The sequence below is a fragment of the Choloepus didactylus genome, chromosome 13 (genome assembly GCF_015220235.1).
Source record: "Choloepus didactylus isolate mChoDid1 chromosome 13, mChoDid1.pri, whole genome shotgun sequence".
Classification (NCBI taxonomy): Eukaryota; Metazoa; Chordata; class Mammalia; order Pilosa; family Megalonychidae; genus Choloepus; species Choloepus didactylus.
In genome coordinates, this window is record NC_051319.1 from 75079950 (window position 1) to 75106387 (window position 26438).

General features: G+C 38.8%; 1 protein-coding gene across 5 annotated transcripts in view; it reads left to right on the forward strand.

The window, feature by feature from the left end:
- RAD50 (RAD50 double strand break repair protein) overlaps nucleotides 1-26438 on the forward strand; it is a 289914-nt gene that overhangs the window by 260363 nt on the left and 3113 nt on the right. For 4 of the 5 annotated variants that reach the window (XM_037801333.1, XM_037801334.1, XM_037801335.1 and 1 more), the window contains 2 exons: nucleotides 23076-23161; nucleotides 23709-23851. In XM_037801333.1, the coding sequence (XP_037657261.1) occupies nucleotides 23076-23161; nucleotides 23709-23851 (229 nt within the window). Of the gene's footprint in view, nucleotides 1-22627; nucleotides 22671-23075; nucleotides 23162-23708; nucleotides 23852-26438 lie in introns of those variants that run through there. The other variant, XM_037801336.1, reaches the window with a different exon arrangement.

Genomic DNA, 26438 nt, shown 5'->3' on the forward strand with positions numbered 1-26438 from the left:
TCCTTTATTGTACCCATACCGAATCTCTTTAGTACTGAACCTTTCTCCAAGTCTGTCTGTCCTTTCTTTGTTTCTCTGTTTGTAGGGCTCCCTTTAGTATCTCCAGTAGGGCAGGTCTCTTGTTAGCAAGTTCTCTCAGTATTTGTTTGTCTGTGAAAAATTTAAGCTCTCCCTCAAATTTGAAGGAGAGCTTTGCTGGATAAAGTATTCTTGCTGGAAATTTTTCTCACTCAGAATTTTAAATATATCGTGCCACTGCCTTCTTGCCTCCATGGTGGCTGCTGAGTAGTCACTACTTAGTCTTATGCTGTTTCCTTTGTATGTGGTGAATTGCTTTTCTCTTGCTGCTTTCAGAACTTGCTCCTTCTCTTCTGTGTTTGACAGTGTGATCAGTATATGTCTCGGAGTGGGTTTATTTGGATTTATTCTATTTGGGGTTCTCTGAGCATTTATGATTTGTGTATTTATGTTGTTTAGAAGATTTGGGAAGTTTTCCCCAACAATTTCTTTGAATACTCTTCCTAGACCTTTACCCTTTTCTTCCCCTTCTGGGACACCAATGAGTCTTATATTTGGACGTTTCATATTATCTATCATATCCCTGAGGTCCATTTCGATTTTTTCAATTTTTTTCCCCATTCTTTCTTTTATGCTTTCATTTTCCATTCTGTCATCTTCGAGGTCACTGATTCGTTGTTCAACTTCCTCTAGTCTTGTACTATGAGTGTCCAGAATCTTTTTAATTTGGTCAACAGTTTCTTTAATTTCCATAAGATCATCCATTTTTTTATTTAGTCTTGCAATGTCTTCTTTATGCTCTTCTAGGGTCTTCTTGATTTCCTTTGTCTCCCGTACTATGGTCTCATTGTTCATCTTTAGTTCTTTGAGTAGCTGCTCTAGGTGCTGTGTCTCTTCTGATCTTTTGATTTGGGTGCTTGGGCTTGGGTTATCCATATCGTCTGGTTTTTTCATATGCTTTATAATTTTCTGTTGTTTTTGGCCTCGTGGCATTTGCTGAACTTGATAGGGTTCTTTGAGGATTTGTAGACCAATTGAAGTCCTTATCTCTAATTTATCAGATCTACAGCTTCGTGGAGTACACTTTCTCTAACTAACCAGCAGGTGGCGTCCACGAGCCACCTGTTCTCCACGAGCCAGTTCTCCCCTGCTTAGCCTTTTTGGTGAGTGGGGGAGTGAGTCTTGTGGGGTCCAATTGGTGTACCAAGCTTGCGTGTGTAGTTGGTGTTGCCTGCCCTGTGTATGGGGCGTGTTTCTGGGCAGTCAAGGAGCGGGGGGTGGCTCTAACAATCAAATCTCCCTGGTGATCCTAGAGTTTTAAAGCTGCTGCAATAGTTTAATCCTTCAGTTCAGTCCTGCCACAGTTTGTCTCTGCCACTGACCCACAAGTCCTTGGTATTGGCGTATGGCTCCTGAGACTTGCAAGTGGGCCCCTCTTCCAGGCCGTGCACCCCGGGTCCTCTGTTGAGGGATGACTGTGCTATGTCACAGGTGAGTGCCGTCCCCCCAGGGCAGTTCTGGGCTGCTGGACTGTGTAGGGAGGCTCCCAGTCTGCTGAAATGATAGCTGAATGGGGCTTTGTTAATTCACACTGCTCTATCTTCCCAACTCTGGGACAATCAGCTGAGGTTGCAGGGAAGGCTAATGTCCACGCCCAGTTTTGTGGTGTGTGCCTGTTATTTGAAGCACTTCCGTCACATTGGGTTGTCTGGGGCAGTTCTGGGCTATGGGGCTGGCGATGGGCAGGAGTGTTTCCTGTCCACCAGGATGATGGCTGTGAGCGGACACCCCCGTTTTCTTGGGAAGTTGTGGTGTTTAGTGAATTTTCTCAGCCACTGGATTATTGCGTTTTGTCTCAGAGCTCTCCTAGTTCTGCTCTTGACTTGACCTGCCCAAATTGCAGGTCTTTGAAGCTTTCTGTATTGGGCTTCTTAGAGTAATTGTTTTAGAAAAAGAAAAAAGGATTAAAAAAAAAAAAAAGGGCCCTCCTCAGAGATCTAATGGGTTATTGAAATGCTAAGAGACAAAGCAACCAGGGCCATTAAGGAAAGGTCCACAGGGCAGAGAGATCAGCTTTTCTTCGGGATTTGCATATGCGCCTCAGGGCCTGAGCTCAGGCCTGAGCTCTGCCCTTCCCCCTTCTATGTTCACCAGAACTCCAAAAATCCTCCGCTTTTATTTTGGAGTTTTTCGTGTTGTTTTTTTTCTATGCCTGTCTCCTCTCTGCTGGGCTGGCTGCTCTCAGATTCTCTGGTGTCTGGTCTCCGTCTATCTATGGTTGGAGTTTGGATCAGCAGAATGAGTTTCCAATAAGGGCTGCCACTGCAGTTCTCCCTTCTCCTTCCCGGAGCTGACAGCCCCTCCTCCCACGGGACTGAGCCTGGCAGGGAGGGGCGCGGGTCCCCTGGCTGCAAAAACTTACAGATTTCGCTGATCTCAGCAGTTCCACGTTTTCATGAGTGTTGTATGAAGTATGCCCAAAGTCAGATTGCTCTGTGGTGTCCAGTCCACGCAGTTCCTGGCTTTCTTCCTACTTTCCTGGAGGAGTAACTAAAACATACAGCTTACCAGTCTGCCATCTTGCCCCGCCTCCCCCAGTTGAAGGTCTCACTCCCTCATTTTTGAAAGACAGTTTTGCTGGCTATAGAATTCTTGGTTAGCAGTTTTTGCTTTCAGCATTTTAAATGCCATCCCACTGCATTCTTGCCTCCATACGTTCCAGTGAGAAATCAGCCCTTAATCATATTAAGACTCCCATGTACATTATATGTTGTTTCTCTCTTGCAGCTTTCAAATTCTCTCTTTATTTTTGGTATTCAACAGTTTGATTAGACTGTGCCATGGAAGGGGCTTTATGGGTTTATCCTCTTTGGAGTTTGTTGAAAGTCTCGGATGTTGTCCTAGTTTGCTAATGCTGCAGAATGCAAAACACCAGAGATGGATAGGCTTTTATAAAACAAGGATTTATTTCGCTACACAGTTACAGTCTTAAGGCCACAAAGCGTCCAAGGCAACACATCGGCAACCAGGCACCGGAAAACCTCTGTTAGCTGGGAAGGCAGCTGTTTCCTCTCCAAATGCATGGGTGAGTGCTCCAACATTTCCACACATTGGGGAGACCACCTTCTCGGCCCCACCCTCCTCAAACATTGGGGCAGCTCCCGGATTCCCTTCCATCTCCGGGGCACACGCTCAACCCCTTCAGAACAACGTGGTGGCAGCCAGGCTCTCCCCAATTCCCTGGAAATGTGCTCCACCCTCTTTGGGACCTGAGGTGGCAAAACTCTTCCAGAGCATCGAGGCGGAAAGCCCGCCCTCGACCTCCAGGGCAAACTCACCCTTTCCATGCATGTGGGCTGCTCCGCTCTCCCAGCCCAAGACCTCCTGACTCCAGACCTCAACATCCATGGCTCTGTCTTTGAAGAGATTTTTCCTTTAATTTTTTCCTTGTCTGTCTCCTCCAGTCCAGACCGGCAATGGCTCTGTCTATAAAGATCTCGCAAAAATTCTGTTGGCTTTGCATGAAGCATGCAGGAGTCAAAGCTATCAGACAATAGGACTTTCCACAAATCCTTTCTGCTTAACTCCTTTTCCAATCTTGGCTTGTACTGAAATGGCGGCTGGGTTCCATGTTTAGTTACATCCTCATGTTGGGCTGTAGCTTCTGGGATTCCACCCCCTGGAAGCCTGTAATTTTCCAAGCCATCAACTTCTGGTTTCTTTGAACCCAAGAGTTCAGTTCTAAGTTTATCTCTCTCTGCTCGCATTTTACTATAAGCTGCAAGGAGAAGCCAGGATATGTCCTCCACACGTAGTCTGGAGATCTCCTCAGCTAAGTATTCCAGGTTGTTGCTTCCAGATTCTTTCTTCCATCTGACACCAGGACTCAATTTTGCCAAATTCTGTGCCACTTTAAAACAAGGATCACCTTTCTTCCAGTTTGCAACAACACATTCATCATTTCTGCTGAAGTCCTCATCAGAAGTATCTTTAGAGTCCATATTTCCACAAACAGTCTCTTTAAAGAGTTTTGGCCTTTTCTATCAAGCTCCTCACAACTCTTCCAGAAACTCCCCCTTATCCATTTAAAAAGCTGTTCCAACATGTTTGGTATTTGCAAACTCAGCAGCAAAAGTACCCCACTCTCGGTACCAAAATCTGTCCTAGTTTGCTAATGCTGCAGAATGCAAAACACCAGAGATGGATAGGCTTTTATAAAACGGGGGTTTATTTCACTACACAGTTACAGTCTTAAGGCCACAAACCATCCAAGGTAACACCTCAGCAATCGGGTACTTTCACCGGAGGATGGCCGATGGAGTCTGGAAAACCTCTGCTAGCTAGGAAGGCAGCTGGCATCTGCTCCAAAGCTCTGGCCTCAAAACGGCTTTCTCCCAGGACGTTCCTTTCTAGCAAGCTTGCTTCTCTTCAAAACATCACTCCCAGTTGCACTCTCTCTTCTCTCTTTGAGTCAGCTCATTTATATAGCTCCACCAATCAAGGCCCACCCCGAATGGGTGGGGCCACGCCTCCATGGGAACATCTCATCAAAATTATTTCCCACAGCTGGGTGGGGCACACTCCAAGCAAATCTAACCAACACCAAAACTTCTGCCCCACACAAGACTACAAAGATAATGGCATTTGGGGGATACAATACACTCAAACCGGCACAGATGTGTACATTTGTGTCTTTCATTAAAGTTGGAAAGCCTTCTTTGAATTATTATTTAACTGTAATACAAAGCATACAGTCTGTATTCCATTAGAATATTCTCTGTGTCCCTTTTTTTCTTCTTCTGGGATTCATATAGTGTATTGTGTGCTTGATGGAATTCCACAGGTTTCTCATGCTCTGTTCACTTTCCTTCATTCTTTCTTCTTTCTGCTCCTTGGACTGGATGACTTCAGTTGGCTAATCTTCAAGTTCACTGATTCTTCTACCAGCTCCAATTTGGTATTGAACCACTCTAGGGAATTTTTTTGTTCCTGTAGTCTTCAGCTCTGTTTGGTTCCTTTTCATAATTTCCATCTCTGTACTGATATTCTCTTTGTGTTCATCTTTTGTTTTCCCATTTCTTTATTTCTTTTAGTTCTCTTTTTTTTTTTACATTTTATTTTGAAATAAATTTAAAGTTATAGGAACAGTTGCAAAAACAACACAAACCCCATACACAGAACTCCAGCATTCCCTGACCCCACCTATACCCCGATCCACTAACTTTAACGTGTTGTCACACTGCTATTTCTTTCCTTCCCTCCCTCCCTCCCTCTCTCTCTGTCTATCATCCATCATCTATTGCTCTGTCTTCTGAACATATGAGAGCTAGCTGCACACATCCTTGAACAAACACTATAATTCACATATACAATTCCCATGAACAAGAACATTCTTTTAGGCAATCCTGTTAAGCGCAGCTAAGAAGTATGAGAGATTCAACAATGATACAAAGCTTACATTCTATATTTCCTTTTCCTTATGTCTCAGCTGTGTCCCTTTGAGCCTCCTGTCCTCCATCCTCAGATCCCCATCCAGGGTCATCCTTGGCATTCAATTGTCATTTATTTAGACTGTCTTTTTTTTTTTTTTTTTTTTTTTTTTCTCAATTGTGGAAACATATACAGCCTAAATTTTCCCATTCCACCCCCTCCCTAGCATTCCATTAGTGGGATTAATCACATTTAGAATGTTGTAATGCTATCACCTTCCCACCATCTATTACTAGAAATTTCCCTTCACCTCAAACAGCATCCCTACACTCATTTCTTAACTTTCCATTGCCCCTTCCCCCATTTCTCTTAACCCATACTCTACTTTTCATCTCTATGGTCATATTCTCTGATAATTTCTTTGTGTTTACTGTGGGACCCAAAATTAAACTCTTAAATCCATAACAGTCTTGTTTTTCTTTGATACCAACTTAATTTCAATAGGACACATAAACTATGTACCTATACTCCTCCATACTCCCATCTTTATATAGTTCTTGTCAAAAATTACATATTTTACATTGAGTTCAAAACCACTGATTTGTCATTAGTTTGTGTATTTTATATCATGTAGGAAGTAAATAGTGGAGTTACAATTCAAAAATTATTGACTTCTATTTGTATTCCATTGTGGTCAGAGATTGTGCTTTGAATATGTTCAATTGTTTTTGTTTTTGTTTTGTTTTTTTTTTAATTTACTGAGGCTTGTTTTGTGTCCCACCATATAGTCCATTCTGGAGAAAGATCTGTGATCACTAGAGAAAAATGAGTGTCCTGGTGATCTGGGATGAAAGGTTCTATATATGTCTGTTAAAATTCTCTATATCTCTTTCTCCTTTCTTTGTTTCTCTGTCGGTAGGGCTCCCTTTAGTATCTGAAGTAGGGCAGGTCTTTTATTGGCAAACTCTCTCAGCATTTCTCTGTATCTGTGAAAAATTTAAGCTCTCCCTCAAATTTGAAGGAGAGTTTTGCTGGATAAAGTATTCTTGGTTGGAAATTTTTCTCTCAGAGTTTTAAATATGTCATGCCACTGCCTTCTCGCCTCCATGGTGGCTGCTGAGTAGTCACAACTTAGTCTTATGTTGTTTCCTTTGTATGTGGTGAATTGCTTTTCTCTTGCTGCTTTCAGAACTTACTCCTTCTCTTCAGTATTTGAGAGTCTGATCAGAATATGTCTTGGAGTGGGTTTATTTGGATTTGTTCTATTTGGGCATATATGCTTTGTGTATTTATATTGTGTAGAAGGTTTGGGAAGTTTTCCCCAACAATTTCTTTGAATACTCCTTCTAGACCTTTACCCTTCTCTTCCCCTTCTAGGACACCAATGAGTCTTAAATTTGGATGTTTCATTTTATCTATTATATCCCTGAGATTCTTTCGATTTTTTTCATTTTTTTCCCCATTCTTTCTTTTGTTCTTTCATTTTCTGTTCTGTGGACCTCTAGGACACTGAGTTGTTGTTCCACTTCCTCTAATCTTGTATTATGAGTATCCAGAGTCTTTTTAATTTGGCCAAGAATTTCTTTTATTTCCATAAGATCTTTTTTTTTTTTATTTAATCTTGCAATTTCTTCTTTATGCTCTTCTAAGGTCTTCTTTATGTCCCTTTTATCCTGCTCAGTGGTCTTCTTCATGTCTTTTATATCCTTTGCCATGTTTTCGTTCCTCAATTGTAATTGTTTGATTAATTGTGCCAAGTACTGTGTCTCTTCTGATATTTTGATTTGGGTGTTTGGGTTGGTTTTATCATATGCATTAAGATTTTCTGTTGTTTTTGGCCTCTTGGCATTTGCTTTGCTTGATAGGGTTCTTTCAAGTTGTAAAAAAAAATACCAATCTAATTTTTCAGAAATACAAGTTGGAGGCGAACACTTTCTCCAACTAACCAACAGATGGCGTCTGCAAGTCACCTATTCCCCTCAAGTCAGGTCTTCCCAACTCTGTCTCTGTGGTGTGTGGGGAAATGATTTTTGTGGGGTTCAGTTGGTGAACTCAGTTTGGGTTTGTTGTTGGAGCTGTCTGCCCTGAACGTGGTGCGTGTGTCTGGGTGGTCAGGGAGGCAGGGCTGCTTTAATATTCAAACCTCCTAGGTGTTCCCGGAGATTCAAGGCTTTTGCAAGAGTCTAAGCCTTCATATCAGTTTTGCCCCAGATTGACGTAGCGTCCTGGGTTTTCCAAGCAGGCCCTCCTTCTCAGCTGTGATCTTCCAGGACACCCCAGGGCCCCCCTTCTCAGCTGTGATCTTCCAGGACCTCTGCTGAGGGAAGGCTGTGCTACGTCATTAGTGCGCGTCATCCCTCAAGGGAAGCCCCAGGTGGCCGGGCTGTGCGGGGGCGCTCTCTTCCTGATGCAAAAATTAGCCTATATTGCTGCAAAGGAGAGGCTAGGCCTCCCTATATTTGTGCCTAAGAGTCTCCTCCTGAATGCCTCTTTGTTGCTCAGATGTGGCCCTCTCTCTCTGGCTAAGCCAACTTGAAAGGTGAAATCACTGCCCTCCCCCCTACGTGGGATCAGACACCCAGGGGAGTGAATCTCCCTGGCAACGTAGAATATGACTCCCGGGGAGGAATGTAGACCCGGCATCGTGGGACGGAGAACATCTTCTTGACCAAAAGGGGGATGTGAAAGGAAATGAAATAAGCTTCAGTGGCAGAGAGATTCCAAAACGAGCCGAGAGGTCACTCTGGTGGGCACTCTTACGCACACTTTAGACAACCCTTTTTAGGTTCTAAAGAATTGGGGTAGCTGGTGGTGGATACCTGAAACTATCAAACTACAACCCAGAACCCATGAATCTCGAAGACAGTTGTATAAAAATGTAGCTTATGAGGGGTGACAATGGGATTGGGAAAGCCATAAGGACCACACTCCACTTTGTCTAGTTTATGGATGGATGAGTAGAAAAATAGGGGAAGGAAACAAACAGACAAAGGTACCCAGTGTTCTTTTTTACTTCAATTGCTCTTTTTCACTCTAATTATTATTCTTGTTATTTTTGTGTGTGTGCTAATGAAGGTGTCAGGGATTGATTTAGGTGATGAATGTACAACTATGTAATGGTACTGTAAACAATCGAAAGTACGATTTGTTTTGTATGACTGCGTGGTATGTGAATATATCTCAATAAAATGATGATAAAAAAAAAATTAGCCTATAATTCTTGACTGGTGTAAGTTCTGAATGAAAGGCAGGTAGTAGAGCTGGGCCCCAGCCCTTTCCTCTTAGAGAAGATAGACGCCTTAGGGGGAGGTCATTAGCATTTCAGTGGTCTCTCTCTGCCTGTGCCACACCCCTGTCTGGGTCACAGAACTGGGGACTGAAAATGGCCGAGGCTTTCTCCACTGAGTCGAAAAAGGAACAGAGCTAGTCCGAGGCGACCCTCCGGCTCTCCAAGGTCAGTCATCACCCAAAGCCTCTGTCTGCTTGTTGGGGATTTGTACCTCGTAGTGAGCAGTTCACACTCGCTAATTAAAACCCCAGTTGGAGCTCAGCTGAGCTATATTTGCTTGCTGGGAGAAAGCTTCTCTCTGGCACCATGAGGCTTTGTAACTTGGGCTGTGGGGGAGGGGTCTCCCGATTTGGATCCACAGTCTTGCTTACAGATTTTATGCTGTGATCTCGGGCAGTCCTCCCAATTCAGGTTAGTGTATGATGAGTGGACAGTCACGTTTGTCCCCCTGCACTTATTCTGGATTATTTACTAGTTGTTTCTGGTTTTTTTTTTGAGTTGTTCCAGGGGGACTACTTAGCTTCCACTCCACTCTATGCCACCATCTTGGATCCTCCTCCCTCCTTTAGTTCTTTGTCCATGTTTTCCTTTAGTTCTAGAAACATACTTAAGACCTTTTTTTTTATTTTTTATGTCTTTGTCTGGTGTGTCCCAAGTCTGTTCCTCTTCATTGATGGTTCCTAATGCTTGAATTTTCTCCTTTGCCTGAGCCATTGCTTCCTGTTTCTTTGTATGTTTTATAATCTTTTGTTGAAACCTGAACATTTTAATATTTTACTGTATTACTAATCAGATTTAGACTCTGGGCCTTCTGTTCCTTAAGCATATATCCAGCTAGCATTTTCCTCAAATGGCAAGAGTTTTCCTTGAATACTAGGAACTAACAAAAAAGAAGGAAAAAAGAAAACGTTTCCCAGTTTTGTGGATTGACTTGTGCAGTTGTGTTCCTTCAGAACTTTTCCATACGTTGAATTCAGAGAATAGCACAAAGCCAAAGTGTAGGGGCCACCCTGATCCTTTCTGCACATGCATCTTGTCTTGGGCATGTGCATATGGCCCTAGAAATTTACCCTGATTACATGGATATGAATGTCCCATCTTCCCTAGGAAACAATTTCCTCCCAGTCTCAGGCACTGCACTGCATATTGTACAGCCAGCAATCCCTTGCCCCAAGCAGCCACTTGACTGCCTTCCCACAGCATTCTGTAGGAAAACCCTGCTAGCTGCCTTCTATATGCAACAAGTTCTATGATGGAGAGTATGTGAAGAGTTCCTCCCTCAGTCCCTCAGGCCACGACCAAACAAATTAGGCCAGGCATTAATGCTCCCAGAAGGAGAGATACTCTGCTTCCTCTGGAACTTAGACTTGGGATCCACCCTGGGAGCACATGCCAGCTCCACACCAAGCCGGTGAGGGACGGGCCAGCTGGGGTGCCATGAGAGCCTGTTGGTCTTAAGGAGCCTTTTTCTTGTTTCAGCACTTTCCCTGTTACTGTAGTCCTTTGACTGTTTTCTGGAACTTTGAGAAAGAAGTTTCTGCCAGTTTTTGCTGGTTGTTGAAAGCTTCTGGGTGAGAGAGCACCCTGAAGTGTCTCACTCCACCATCTTGATCAGGTCAGCTATGTGTTTTTTCACGAGCCTTCCAGATGATTCTGATGCACACCAAAGTTTTAAAACCCATGGTTCTAATGTGAATTGCTTTTTCTTTGTCCTGAACACTGATTATCTTCTGCCTGCAGTGTTTCTAATATTATGTTAGTTTTACTTTGTTTTTATGTCATTCCAATTAGTAATAATTATTGTTATGGTTTCAGGGTCAGTGCTTGTTTGGATAAACTAATTGCTCTATTCACTGTGGCTTCCTAAATCCCACTCCTTTCCTTTGTGTTCATTTTCCTTCTTTGTGAAGTACATCTTTTAATAGTCTTTTCAGTGAGGGACTATTAGTAAACTTTCTCAGTCTTTATAAAGTCTTTGTCCTCAGTCTTGATAGTTTAGCTGAGCATAGCATTCTAGATTGACAATTATTTTCTCTTAGCACTTTGAAAATATTTCATTTTGTCCTGGCCTCTGTGGTTACTATTGAAAAATAATTCTGATTATTCCTTTGGAGGTAATCTGCCTTTTTCCTCAGGTTCTTTTAAGATTTTTTCCTTTGTTGCTTGTGCTCTGCAGTTTTATTACAGTGTATCTAGATGGAAGTTTAGGTTTTGTTGTTCTGCTAAAGAATTATGCTTCTTGATCTGAAGACCTTTCATCAGTTTTGGAACATTGTCAAGCATTCTCTCTACAAATATTATCTTTTCCCCATTTCTCACTAGGCATAAATCTTCTCAATTTTTCCCCCACATTGCTTAACCCCTCTTGCATATACTGGGCTTCGGGTAACTTCCTCATAACTCTCTTCCAGTACACAAATTCTTTAGCTGTATCTAATCTGCTTCTTATATTGCCTATTGTTTGTTTGTTTGTTTAACTTCATTGATTCTATTTTTAATTTCTATAAATTCTGTTTTGTTTCTTTTTAGAAATTCCTGTTTTCTCATTATGTATTTTTTCTTAGTGTTTTGATTCTTTCTTATATGTCTTTACTCAGTTTAAATATACATATTTTATATTCTTGTCCAGATTATCGTATTTTTATTTCTCATTTTTGGGAGTCCATTTCTGCTGTGGTATGTGATGACTAGCCCTAGTGAACTTTGGGGTTTGTTTTGTTTTATTGTTTAAAAATAATAAAATTTGGGGTTATGAAAATAATACCCAAGTTTAGCTACAGTGTCAGATCACACACTGACCATTCAGGTTTTCAATTCCATCTTTGTTTCTGTCATGTAGCTATTTGCCTTATAAGCACACCTATGAATTTAACATAGTTTTTGTTATAAATCTATCTAATCTAGCTAATATTTCTAGGTATTTGTTGTGGCAGGAGGATTTTCAGCTACCTTAGGTTTTGTTTTTTTATTTGTTGTTTTTTCTGGAATGGAAAATATTCTTCTTGTCACTTTTCAGAAAGAACTACCCAGATAGGTTTTCTCTTTAAGGTTGCTGCTTGTCAAACAGAGCCCAGTCAACGTACCACCCTAGCAGTGGTGTTCAGTCCACAGAGCTTAGGAGGACAGGGGACTCTGGCTTCAGTATGAGAACCCTTTTAGTTAATAATGATCTAACAAAGGTGGCCCCAGAATCACTAGCCATAATTTGGCATGTACAGGTTTTGGGAAGTATTTACAGTGAAATTTAGAAATGAGGCAATTATTTTAATGTTAGTTGTTTTAATTTTTTAAATAAATACTACCAAGATTTTTGTTGGGTTAACTTTAACTTCTAAAATGAGTCTTTGAAGGTTATTCCATGGATACAGTATCTTTTATCCTCTTCCATTGTGAATGGATATGTTAATATTATATGCTCCCTGGATCCAGAAAGATTCTTGGAATTGTATGCCAACACCAAGTGGGAACTTCATTGTTTTCTAATCTCTTTGAATGTTTTTCTTCTCTCCTAGATATATTAGAGCCACCAATTTAAAGGGGTTTTATGGGAATTTGAGGTTTTGAAACAAGAACATAGGCAACATTAATTATTAAGGATTCCTTGCCTGGTAGACTATAAACTACACATACATACATAATTTTTTTTTTCTTTTTCCTTTTTTTTCCCTTTTCACAACTCTTTTTAGTCTTCCCAGCTAACTCTTACATGCCTTTAGGAGGCTTTTTACATTTTTCAGTTTTTTAGAGAAAATGCTATAAATCCAAAAGACTTACCATCAAACATTTATTGAGCACTAAGGAATGGGAGACCCAGTCCTTGCTGACAAGGACAATATAAGTTTATTTGAAAAGTAAGAATCAAAACAGATTTTTATGATCAAAAACTACTATATGCAATAAAATAAATTTGACTGTGATGAAAAAATAAACCTGGGTATCAGAAAGCAGCACATTGAATGATGTATAAAAGTTGATAAATTGTATCTTTGAGGTCTCAAAATCCATAAGAAGTGGTTAAAAATAATTGTCTCCAATGACTGCCTGAATTCAAATCCCAACTGCCAACACTTAGAAAATTATTCAAACATCCTCAGTTTCAATTTCCTCATCTACCACATGGAAATTAGAAGGGGAAGCTCAAAGTCACATATGTCACCAGAAGGAAAGTTGGAGGTTAAAATATGGGAATGTATAAAACAGTGAATCTTGTGGTGGACAATGTCCATGATTAACTGTAAAAATACTAGAAATCTCTCTTAGGAACTAGAACAAATGTATGACACTATAACAAGAAGTTAATAATAGAGAGGCATATAGGAAAAAATATATACCTATTGCAAACTATATACTACAGTTAGAAGTGTTGTAACATTCTTTCGTCAACAAATGTACTATACCAAGACTATGAATCAATAATGGAGGAGGGGTGGTTAGGGGTATGGGAGGATTTGAGTTTCCTTTTTTTGTGTGTCTTTATTTCTTTTCTGGAGTAATGAAAATGTTATAAAAATTGAAAAAGAAAATTAACTGTGGTGATGGATGTATAGCTGTATGATGGTACCATAGGCAATTGATTGTACACTTTGGATCTTTGGATAACTGTATATATGTGAACAATCTCAATTAAAAAAAATCTGTAATTGTATCCAATATAGAGTAAGCATTATAAAGGAAACACAGAGGCCATTTATTCTAGCTTTCTGTGTTGTGGTCCATTCTTTAATGGAAATTCTTAAACTCTGTTCCTTAATAGCACTAAGGAACTGAATTTTGTAAGAAAATGTAGGTATCTTTTATTTCTATTTAAATATTTTTTAAATTTCCTGAGGGTAGGGGCTATGCAGAGGAGAAGTTTAAATTAATTGAATACCTACTATATGTTAGACATAAAAGTATTTTATTAACTGTTATGTAACTCATACTTCCTAATTTAGAGCCACAGTAATCAACTTATTTTTATATAATTTTATACTCTCATTTGTTAGGATTTCCTGAAATGCTTGCTACTATATTAGGTACTAAGTATACAGGGATAAAGTAGGTACCAATTATACAGGGATAAAGAAACAGAAAATTAAGAAATAAGTTAATAAACAAGAAAATAGCAAATAGTGGTAGGTGCTACAATGAAATGATGTAACTGTGGGACTACTTTAGACCTTTTCTATATGAATACCTTTTCAAGCTGAGACCTCATTGATGAAAGGTAGCAAGATTGGCAAATATTGGGGATGCCAACTTTCTAGGTGGAAAGAAAAGTTAACAAAGAGGCCCGAGGTCAGTGTGAAGAGGTATTCAAGAAATATGAAGACAACGAGCACAGCTAGAATGTGGTAAGTGAGGGAGTGAGGGATATGAGAGATAGGAAGTTACCAGAGCATGTCATGCCTTGTAGCCTTGGTGAACAGTTTGATTTTATTGTGTGATGTGAAACCCCTGGCAAGTTTTAAGCAGGGAAGTAATATAATCTGATGTTTATTTTGAAAAGATTTCAGTAACTGCTGTGTGGAGAATGGATTATAGGGGGCCAAGAGTAGAAGCAAGAAGACCCGGGAGACTGTTGTAGCAACCCAGGAAATGGTGGAGCATCATCAGACTAGAGTAATAGCAGTGGAAATGGAGAGAAGTAGATGAACTTGAGTTTTGTTTTAGAGGTGGAGTTGACAGGTCTTACTTCTGAATTGAATGTAGGGGAGGAAAAGTAAAGAAAAGAATCAAGGATTACTCCTACATATTTTTACTTGAGCAACAGAATGTCGGGGGAGCAAGTTGGCATTCAGTGAAACAGGATTTAGAAGGGAAAATCTGTTGTTCTGTTTGGCTAACTTTAAGTTTGAGTTGCCTTTAAACTTCTAACTAGAGATGTCAAACAGGCAGTTGGATATACAATCTAGAGTTTAGAATTCAAGGGAAGCCATGGAATGAGATTACTTATGGAATGACTGTATAGAAAAGGGAAGAGTCCCAAGACTTATGTTTACAAATCCAATGAAGCAGCAGCTAATAAGGGAGAAAAAAAAATTTAAGTGCAGTATCTTGAAAATCAAGTGAAGAAGTATTTGAAGAATCTAATGCTATTGAGCGGTCAAATAAGATGAGAGCTAAGAAGTGACCCATGACTTTGACAAAATGGAGGTTACTGATGACTTTGAGGAGCAGTGTCATTGGCTGGTCAGAACTGAAGTCTGGTTGTTGAGGAGAAAATGGGTGGTAAGAAATGGAGACAGTGAGTATAGATAATTCCTACGAAAAGTTCTGTAGAACGATGGGGTGATAGCTAAAGGAGACTGAGGGACCACGTTAGGTAGGTAGGTTGGTTTTGTTTGTTTTAAATTTTACTGCAGTATCCTGCTGTGCAAGTTAAGCTCTTCCTTTTAGTACACTGACTTGCAGACCTGGGGTTTCCTATTTGTTAACTAAATAGAAAACTATACCCATGAGCCCTCCATCTATCCCTGAGAGCTAGTGACAGCAGGAACAAGAGGATTTCTACAGTAAGACATAAGTTCATAAGTTCATTCAGAGATTCCTGCTCTGTCCTCTCTTGTGAGGCTCTGTGAAGACAGGAATTTTATACCCTGTCCCTCCTTCAAATTGCTGATATTCTGATGGGAGGAAACCATGGTTGGTGCTCCACAGTCTGTATCTGACCTGGTCCTTGAATAATGAAGGAAGGGCATTCCATCAGAGCAGAGTGCCCGAATCACAGAGGCATCACACTGAGCAGGATGAGGGCATGTAATAGGATTTGATGGCGCAATCCTGGGGCCTAGTTACGTTTGTGACATGGGGGGTGCTGGACGGAAAGGTGGGGGGGGGGGGGCGTGGGGATGCTTTCCAGCAATTTAGACTTGCTTAAGGAACAAAAGTCAGGCTGTTAATGGGTTCAGTTATCTGGTAATCAAATGGATTCATCTAAATAAGAAGAAAATTAGTGATGCAGATTTCCTCAAAACTGGGCTTTTGCTTGCAAACTGTGCTTGTCAGCAGTGGCTTCTCTAATATCATCTTCTCAAGGTTTATACTATGAACCCTAAATTTGCCTTCTTACCTAGAGAAAAGTAAAGTCCAAAATTTCCCTTATTGTTTCATCTCTTAGAATGAAGCATGCAGTCACTGTAATGGTTGCATTCAGCTGCCTATTTAAGGAAACACAGGAAATTAACAGTGCATTTTCAAGAAAAGCTGATTACCATCTGTTATTAGTAATCATCTAAAAACATCACTGAGTATAAGCATTGCCAATGGTCAGAGACACATCAGATAAGAAGGGAGAAAACATCCATCATATAGAATGTTTTACTTTCAAGCTATTAGAATGCATCAATTAAAATTAAATAATTTTGAAATATATCAATCAAGGAATGGTATTCTATCCTGTGCCCAAAATGTTCCACTGTCGTTTTTCCCAGATGTGGAATATTACATATTAGGTCACACTTCTTGAACTCATTGGAAATAACATAATTTTTATAGTTTTGCATGCAAGGCAGCCAACTCTCTGTGAGGCTCTGGATCCCTGCACTCAAGGACAGCTTTGGGGTGAAGGCTTTATTCAGGGCTCACTTCGTGGTCATCATTTCATCCTGACCATGGATGCAGGATATTTTTACATCAGTAGGCTGGTAGCACCAAAAAAGCACCAGGGGCATTTCATACCCACTGCAGAGGTTTTTTAACCAAATGTTTTATTTTGGGAGAGTGGTTAGGCTAGTACTTGAATAAAAGTTGATTTTCTAGAGTCTGATGGGAGGAAATTAGTTTAAGTTTTTTATTTTAGCAAAATTTAAGGGCTTTATCCATAAAAAGCTAACTAACTTTTCTTTTAAATGCTCAACTTAGATTGGGCAAATTAGGGATTTTGAGATTTTGCTAAGTAATAAAAATCAGTATACATCTGGAACATGACACTTCTACCATTTCCCTCATGAGACCACTTCCACTGACTCAGATGCAGGCAACACGAAGTTCCCACAATAGAAAGAATCTCTAATGTAAAAATGGGCAACAGTGCTCATAGCTATTTTTCATCAACCTACATATTTCATAGTTTGGTAAGATTTTAAATACAAGGACAAAGAAACCATGTTAGAGAATGTCCTTTTTCAATATAATCTTTTCTGCTTTTTTCCAACTCAGATGGTTTTCATTGTTTTTTCTTTTTAAAAATTTTTAATTTTTACCCTAATTCTGAATTGGTAACTTTTATTAGGAAATAAGGCACATATGTATTTGGTGCTTCAGTTAATAGTTTGAATAATAATGAAATGAAGGCTATGGGGAGAATTTGGTTCAAGATTTGCCTTTTCTTATGTGCACTTCTGATTGTGAGCATCAGTTCAGATTTTACAGAACAGTAGCTAACCTTCCTCAGTAGCTGGAGTCCTGGAGATGGTGTAAATAATGAAAGAAGAAAGAGCTGGCCTTGGTCTTTTTAGATAATATTTGCCCAACATCTTTAGATACCTGTTCTAAAATGACTCCATTTCAGGCCTCCAGTTCTCTGCTAGTGGCTACATCCTGAGATGAAATCAGTATAAGTGGCCCTCAAAGCAGCAGCAAGAACCCTGAACTACCGTACTGGGGAGGACTAATATGCTACTTCATTTGTGACTTCAGTTGTGACCTTGATTTAATTAATGCCACTGAATTGTACATTTAAAAGTAGTGAAAATGGCAAATTTTGTATGTTAGCACAATAAAAAAGTTTTTAAAAACTTCCACATTTGCATAGGAAGGAGGTAGCTCAGAGGCTGAAGGAAGCTTCTTGTTAAAGGGCCAAGTGTAAGAGAGACAGTTGGACAGCTTAAAATAGAAAGGGAAGGTCATCTAATTCTGGAGCAAAAGCCATAGTGCAAACAGAGGCCAAGAGACAGTAGTCAGCCTGACATTTAAAGGAAGTATTTGTGTGAAAAAGAAGAGGGACATGGATGGCTGCAGCTCCACTCACAACACCAACATGTCTTGTTGTCTCTGGCTTTGTGGTGCTTATTTTCAAACAGGAAATATGTTTAACTCTTGTAATTTGTGAGAATCCTGAGACTTACTGGATCACCAAAATTGTATATACCACTAATGCCGTCTTTTGTCTTCATAAAAAGCAGTAATTGTTACTGAAATTTTTTACTATCTTAAATGAGTATTTAAATGTAAGACCAAAGTAATTTATAAACTACCATTTTCTTACATCTTAGACCTTTTTACTTTCTTTTAGGGACCAGTTGTCACAAAGAAAGGATACCACTTCATATGAATTAGTATATGCATGTAACTCAATGACATGCAGACTCCAGGCAGGTGGTGAGGATGGTATACCAGCCAGGTGACCACCTGACCACAATGCTTTCCAGCCTTACGTCATTCTTAAATGTAACATACCTTTTAGTACCTGGACTTTTCAGGTAATTAAGTTAATCTTTGGGTCAGTCCACACTCATCTCCCACGGGGTTCCTCCACAGTATTGTTTCAAGAGCTGCTTTCCTTCCATGGCTCCAGCCTGATTCAGGCCCTCCTTAATTCTCACCTTTATTATTGTGGTGGCTTCACCCATCTCTTACATCTTACCACACACATTCTCTCCCCCACCCCCATTAAACTTATGCCAGGCTAATCTTCCTGAAAATGAAACCTATTCCCCTCTAATTAAAAAAAAAAAAAAAAGCCATTTTAACTACTTTTAAGTGTGCAATTCAGTGGCATTAGTTACATTTATAGTGTTGTATTACCATCACTACCATCCATTACAAAAACTTTTTCCTCATCCAGAGATTCTGCACCCATTAAGCATTATCTCCCTATTTTCCCTCCCCACAGTTCTTGGTAACCTGAATCTACTTTCTGTCTCTATGAATTCACTTATAAATATTTCATGTAAGGAAATCATAAAATATTTGCCCATTGTGTCTGGCTTCCTTTGTGTAGCATGTTTTCAAGTTCATCCATTTATAGTACCAGAACATCGTTTTTATGGCTAAATAATATTCCATTGTCTGTATAATCACAATTTGTTTATCCATTTATCTGTCAATGGATACTTGGGCTATTTCCACCTTTTGGCTACTGTGAATAATGCTGCCATGAACATTGGTGTTCAAGTATCTGTTCAAGTCCCTGCTTTCAATTCTTCAGGATATATATACCTAAGAGTAGAATTGCTGAGTCTAACAATGACCCTTATAATTTAAGGGAAACCTTTCACATTTCATCTCTCACTACCTGCTATGTTCCAAATGAACTGAGCAATTTTGTTCTGTTAAGCTGCTCCACATTTTCCTACACTGTTTTTCCTCCTTGGAATGTTACTTGATGAGGCCCTTCTCAAACATGTGGTTTTTCCTTCCTTTATATTCTATAATGTTTTGTACCTCTTATATCAATTAACTCATTAAGCCTTGTATTACAGATATTATGCTTCCCCATAACCCATTACTATGCAAAATAACAGAACACAGTTCAAATTGGATTCATGTTCATTTCCTTGACAGTGTCTAACACATTTTCAGCACTTAAGTAATAGTTTACATTGGTGCCATACTCTCATTCTCCTCGCAATACTTTTACATGTATATACATACAAATATATCTTTGTTTTTATATGAATGATAACACACTATAGTTTTTCTGTTGCTTTTTTTTCACTTATGATGAAAATTTTTTATGTTCATATGTTTACCTCATTACAGTTAATGGTTATATAATATTTTATAAAATGGATATTATCTACTTTAACTACTGATGGGTGTGTTAGAAAGCTTTTAAATGCTACTACAGATAATACTGCAGTGTATATCTTTGCACAGTTGTGGAGATGTGTCAGAAAGATAGCTTCTTAGAAATGGAATTACTGGGTAAAAGAGAATATATATATTTTTTTACTTGCTGGAGCCAAATTGCCTTCCAAAAACCCTTATGCAATTTATATACCGACCAACAGTGTATGAAAATGCCCATTTCTCCATGTCTGCATTTCATATTATCAGCCTTTTAAATTTTTGCCAATCTGTTGTGCAAAAAGTTCTCACTTCAATTTACATTTCCCCCTATTTACTAGTGTGGTTAAATGTCTTTTCATATGTTGGCTACTTATATTTCTTCTCTGAGAATTGCCTGTTCATATCTCTTTGCCAATTTTTCTATTAGGTTGTCTTTTTCTTGGTGATTTTTATCACTTTTTTATAGATTTTGGAAATTAATTCTTTTCACATACATTGGAAACATTTATTCCCAGTTTGTCAGTTGTCCTTTAACTTTGTGGTAACATTTGTGACTTTAAATTTTTAGGTAGTCAAATCTTTAGTGTTTTATTTATAGCTTCTCAATTCTGTGTCTTAATTGGAAAGGCCTTCCCAACCCTAAAATTTTAAAAATATTTTTTTCTGAGAACTTTTACTTTAGCTTTTAATCTTTTAATTCATTTGACTTTTATTTTGGCTTTTGATAAAGTGTAGTGATAAATTTTTACTTCTTTTTGTCTTTCCAACACTATTGAATCCTTTTCCCATTGATTTGAAATGTCACAGTCATAAACAAAAGCTCTGTATATTTTTGAATTTATTTCTGGATTGTCTTTTCTGTCCACTAACATTTTTATTTATTCTTGTCCCAGAACTATGACTTTGTTCTTCTGCATGATCTCTTCAGTATGAACTTTACAATCAGTTTGTGGATGCCATTAAAAAAGGTTTTGTTGTTGTTGTTTCAGTCTTACTGAGCTTTTTGTTTGGATTACATGTAATTTATGGATTACGTGGGGAAAATGAACATCATTGCAATATTGAATCACCTGTTTTGGACCCTATAATATAGCTTTCCTATTTGATCAGTGATTTTTGTCCTTCTGTGGAGTTATAGCTTTTTCCTCTAGAGATTGTACCTTTTTGTTAGATTTCTTCCTAGGTATTTTATAGATTTTATTGCCACTGTGAATATGATCCTTTCTTCCTTTACATTTATTTCCTGTTGATTTTTGATACTAGATAATAAAACCATTACTTTTTGTATATCTTTTTTACCACCTTATTAGTTTTAATAGTTTTCAGTTGATTTCTTGGATTTTTTAAGTGCACAAAATACCTGGGAAAACAGTGGCAGGTTTCTATATTTTTTCCCAATATTTATTCTTCATTTCTTTCTATTGTCTTAACTGAATTATTAGGAACCTCCAGGACATCTTTGTCTTGTTCTCAGTTTTAGGAGGAATGCTTCTGTATATTTTTACATTAAATTTGATGCTTGCTTTGGATATCTAATAAAGTCACTTTGTCAGATTAAGAAATTTATCTTCTGTTCTTCACTTACTGAGGATTTTTACAAAACTTAGTGTTAAAATTGTATCACAATACTTTTGTTTCTCTTTTTACTTGTTTCTCCTTGCTATGTAATAGTTTATAAACTTGGGAGCTAAGTGTTACTTGAAGATTTGATTGCATTCACTCATAAATCTGAGCCTGGTGACTTTAAAAGATGGAATTTTGACTGCCTTATTCAAGAGCCTACTTTTCTCTGATTTTGCACAAGTTACTAAGTTTATCAGCTCTCAGTTTTTGTAATGGTAAATGGAGATGATAAACCTAATTCCTATTATTGTTCTAAGGATGAAATGAAATGATTGCTTAGCATTGTGCTTCACATAAGGTAAATGCTCATTAATAACATCCAGTGTCATCGCTGTTACTTCCTCAAGTAGATTGCTGTAGTTTACTTAGTCATAACTATGCTGCACAGTGGGACTGTCAACTCCACACTGGATAGGGAGAGAAGATACAAAGGTAAGATGATACTCTAGCCAGCAGCAGTAGGCAGCATCTCTGGCTGACACATTCCTGGTGGCTCTGGATCTCTTTCAGGACCAGAGCTTTTTCCTACAGGGCTGTCTCTCAGCAGACCTGTCCACAAGGCTGGATGTGCCACCTCTGTTGGACAAGGAAGCCAAGGCAGAACCATGTGTGTAAGCCCTGGGCACCCCCACCCCACCTGGAGCTTTTCTCCCCCAACATTGGGAATGCTTGTTTATGTTACTTATTGAAGATTTTAACTCAAATAGAAAGATAACATTCTTTAAAAAGTCCCTTTTAAAGTGAGGCATAATGTATAAAGCTATGGAAAACGCAGTCTTCACATGATAAGTCCCAAGAATATTCTATGGTTTTGTTTTAGGTAAAACTAGAAGTTTTGTCTCCATGCTTTCAAAAGGAACCTAAAATGTTAGGCTGAGATAGATGTATAAAGTAGAAAATGGAGACTTGTATTCTCATCAACAAACAGGTTTTTTCCTGTCTTTTCTACTTCAAAATCCATCTGATATTTAAAATGTATTTATGTTGAGTCATTTCTTTCTCTTTGGCTGATGAACCAGAAGATCACGAAATGATTCTGCAGAGGCAGTAGCATTACGTTCAGTTTCTTTTTTTGTATATATCAGATAAGAAGCCTGCAAATGGAAGTAAGTCCGCCTCACATCCTTTGTATGGTGATGGCAGTGATGTTGTCTTTTTATCACTGGTGCAACATTTAATAGTTCACAATGCTGGTTTCAGAAAACCTTAAAGACTTTTTTGGAGGGAGTTCCATGATCAAATGGAACTTAACATACATATTAGGAATTAGGATTCTGTATCTGCAATTAAGGAAGGCAAAAGAAAAGTTAAGAGGTTCAGCTCGGCTTAAGCCTCTAAATCACCCTCTTTGAACCAAAGCTTATTTCTGGTTAGTAAAAAGGTCAGAGATCTGAGGAATAAAAGCAGTATAAAAGGCTGACTTGTGGTAAACCTTATAGTAACAGAAAAGGGAGAAGGCAGCAGTTCCAGATACTCTTCTATCTCCCCATAGACTAAGGTCCTCTTTGCTAATCGTACCCTCCACACACTCAGTCATTGTCATCTCTTCAACAGATCTTCCTGTAACGGGTGGGCATCAGTGGAGACAGTTCCTCCAGTAAGTTATTATGACCTAAGAAAAAAGTCTACCAAAAAATTGTTGTCCAAAATTCACAGTATTTAAGTATTTTTAAGTGTTTTTTATGTTGTAGAGAATGAAAATGGAAGGGTAAAGACCCTGAAACAATGGAAATATTCCAGGCAGTTTCCATTAATAGCTGGGTAGCAAGGTTTCATCTCATTTATTTTTTCCAGCTCTTACTATATTCTTAGTTTTAGCATTGAAAAGAGGGAAGTTACTTCATATTTAACATAATGTTATTTATTTTATTATTATTGTTCTACATATAACATGTTATTGACATTTATTTTATTTATATTTGTTTTATTTCTAGATTTTTCATATTATAAAAATATATTGATGATGTTTTTCATTTAAAGTACCAATGACTTCTTTTTCCAGAGCAATAATGAAATTTCACAGTATGAAAATGGAAGAAATCAATAAAATTATCCGTGATCTTTGGCGAAGTACCTATCGTGGACAAGGTAATTAGCATGGTGTATCATGCATGCTCTTTCCAACAGCCTATCCCAGCTCTTCCCCCATGTGACTTTTCACTGTGCCAGCATTACCTCCCTGTAATACTGACCATCTTTTTGAGAGATTTTCTAAGAATTCTTATCTTGACAATCATATTGTAGCAAGAAGAATATGCAAAGTTTTCTATTCCAAAGCCTGCCAGGACTTAGATATTTGGCTGTGGTGCACATATATTTAGCTGATGACATAAAAGGTTTTGTTGAAGTACAGATAGGGGTAAGCTGAAATGCGATAAGACCAGCAGGAGGAAACTCTTAATAGGGGAACTAAGAAAGCCACAGCTGAGGCTAAAGGTTGGGGCATCTGGGTTGCTTGTGATTGGGAGACCAGGCTCCTGAATCGTCCCAACTGGAGAAATCAGTTCTAACCCAGCTAGGTTTCCTTGGTAATACCACCTCATATGTTGCTCTTATACTTAACTTGATAATGTTTGTAAATGACAAAAGGCTGCAAAGTTCAGGTTCGTCTGATATCTTCTTCTTTCTGTGTCAGATATTGAATACATAGAAATTCGGTCTGATGCTGATGAAAATGTATCAGCTTCTGATAAAAGGCGGAATTACAACTACCGAGTGGTGATGTTAAAGGGAGACACAGCCTTGGATATGCGAGGACGATGCAGTGCTGGACAAAAGGCAGGTATCTTAGAGCCTGGAGAGCCAACTTTACACAGAAAATGAAAGAGAAAAGTAAAGATCAGTGCAGTAGAAGCACCCAAGTTTGCTGCTGAATAGTGGGAAGTTCCTTACAGCACTTCTTGCTGCCATGTAGAGTGAAGGAGGCTCAACCACCATCATTATACTCATAATGCCAAGCATCATTCCTGCAATATTATGTCAAGCAGGCTTTTAGGAGAAGGGCTAGAAACGTTCTCATGGAATAGGCTAAATATAGAACAGGTTCATCATTTCACAGCACTCCTTATCAGAATAGGTGTACTGTATTACCAACTATAAGATACACCACTAATTTCGTGCCATCAAGAAAGAAAAAATAATGCTAATTCTAATTGTAAGATAAGATGCATCCTGATTTCAAAATGGCGGGCAGGGAGGCAGGATATGTTTTAAAATCAGTGACATACAGTATTAGCAAACCAGGATCCTAGGTTGAGTCAGAAAAGTCATTACAACATATGAGTTTTACTGAGTGAGTAATCCTACCATAGAACTAAACCCTGTGCCCCCCCCCCCCCCCAGGCTGTGGCCATCAAAAAGAACGGTCTGTAGAGCAAACAATCTTAATATCCACTGATGTCCTCTCCCCCCCGCCACCCCAACACAGAAACTCAGGTGCCAGGTCAGGCCACCTGTCTGGCTATAAGGCTCTGGGAGGAAAGCCTAAGTAAGATATGGAGACAGAACAAAATCAGGAAGACGAATGAGTTTTAAAGATTCAAGAAATTGGGACCTGCATCCCTGGCGAACAAGGCTGGGTCCTTTAACTGTGCATAGGTTTGTACCCAAGATGTCACAGATTCTTGAACTTTCTCTTTCAGATTTAAAAGCAGAAGGTTACACTTGATGACACCTATGGATGCTGATTAACAAAATTTAAAAATTCTAGAAATGGATGCCTACATTATATGAATTATCATGAAAAATTTTGAATTTTTGCTTAAAGAACACTGCAGGCATATGATGTCAGGCCAGACAGCTGATACCAGTTTAAGACATTTGCAGATTATTATCTGAAAAGTCTGCAAAAATGACAAATTTATGATCTGTATGATCAGCATACCCTACTTGCTTTCGTGATTTTTAGTGGCGATTCTAAATGAGAAAACACAGAGTTTAGAACACAGTGTGGTCTCTTTGGATTAAAAATACTTTTAAAGATACTTTCTGAGCAAAAGTAGATTTTGTCTAGCTACTCTAAGTTACAAAAATTAATTAGCAATACTTGCCTCTGGTTTGAGGGGAGAGGATACAAATGCTGTGGTGGAGGTGGGATAGGAACTCCATTCTGCCCAACACTGGTGTTTTTTTTGTTTTGTTTTGTTTTTGTTTTTTTTCATTACTTTGAATACTTTCACACTTACAAAATAGTTATAAAAATAATACAAACCCATAAAGAGAACTCCAACATACCCCTACCCACCCCCAGCTACCCAGATCCACCAATGGAAGCATTTTACCACATTTGCCATGTCATTCTAACTATTCATCTTTCCATCAGTATCTGTCTATGTCTGTCTATTTATCCATCCATTTCTGAATACTTGAGTGTAGGTTGTATATGTCATGCTTCTTGAGCACTTACTACAGCCATGTGTATTTCTAAGAACAAGGATATTCACTTATGTAACCACCTTAAGTATAGTTATCCAGTTCAAGAAATTTAACACTGATATAAAGCCTACAGCCCACATTCCAGTTTTTTCATATATCCCAATAATGTCCTTTTGAGCTTTTTCTCTCCCCTTGCTAAATCCCATCTAGGATCATGTATTTCATTTAATTGTCATAATTTCCATCTCTCTTTTGAGCTTCTTTTTTGTGTTCATCTATTGTTTTTCTGATTTCTTTTAGTTCTTTGTTCATGTTTTCCTTTAGCTCTTTGAGCATTTTTTTTTTTTTTTTTAAGTCTTTGTCTGGTGTGTACCAGGTCTGGTCCTCCTGATTAATGATTCTTAATGCTTGACTCTTCTCCTTTGCCTGGGCCTTTGCTTCCTGTTTCTTTGTGTTTTGTAATCTTTTGTTGAAACCTGAACATCTTAGTATTTTAATGTGTTATTTATTCAGATTTAGACTCTGAGGCATCTGTTCCTTAAGCTTGTATGAGTTTCCTTTGAATGTTAGGAGCTAACATGAAGAAGAAGAAAGAAAACACGTTTCCCAGTCTTAAAGATTGACTTGTGCAGTTGCACTCCATCAGAGCTTATCCATAAGATGAATTTAGAGAATAGCTCAAAGCCAAAGTACAGGGGCCTCCCTGATCCTTTCTGCACATGTGTCTTGTCTTGGGCATGTACATGTGGCCCTAGGAATTCCCCCATTTACACAGATACAAATGTCTCCTCTTTCCTCAGAAACTACTTTGTCATGGCCAGGGCACTGCACTGTATGTCCTACAGCCAGCAATTCCTTACCCTGAGCAGCACAACTTACTGCTCTTCCACAATATTCTGTAGCAAAGTTCTGTGAGCTGTCTTTTACATACAGGGCAAGTTCTGGGATAGTGCGTCCCTCAGGCCACCTCCAGATAGATTGAGCCAGACAT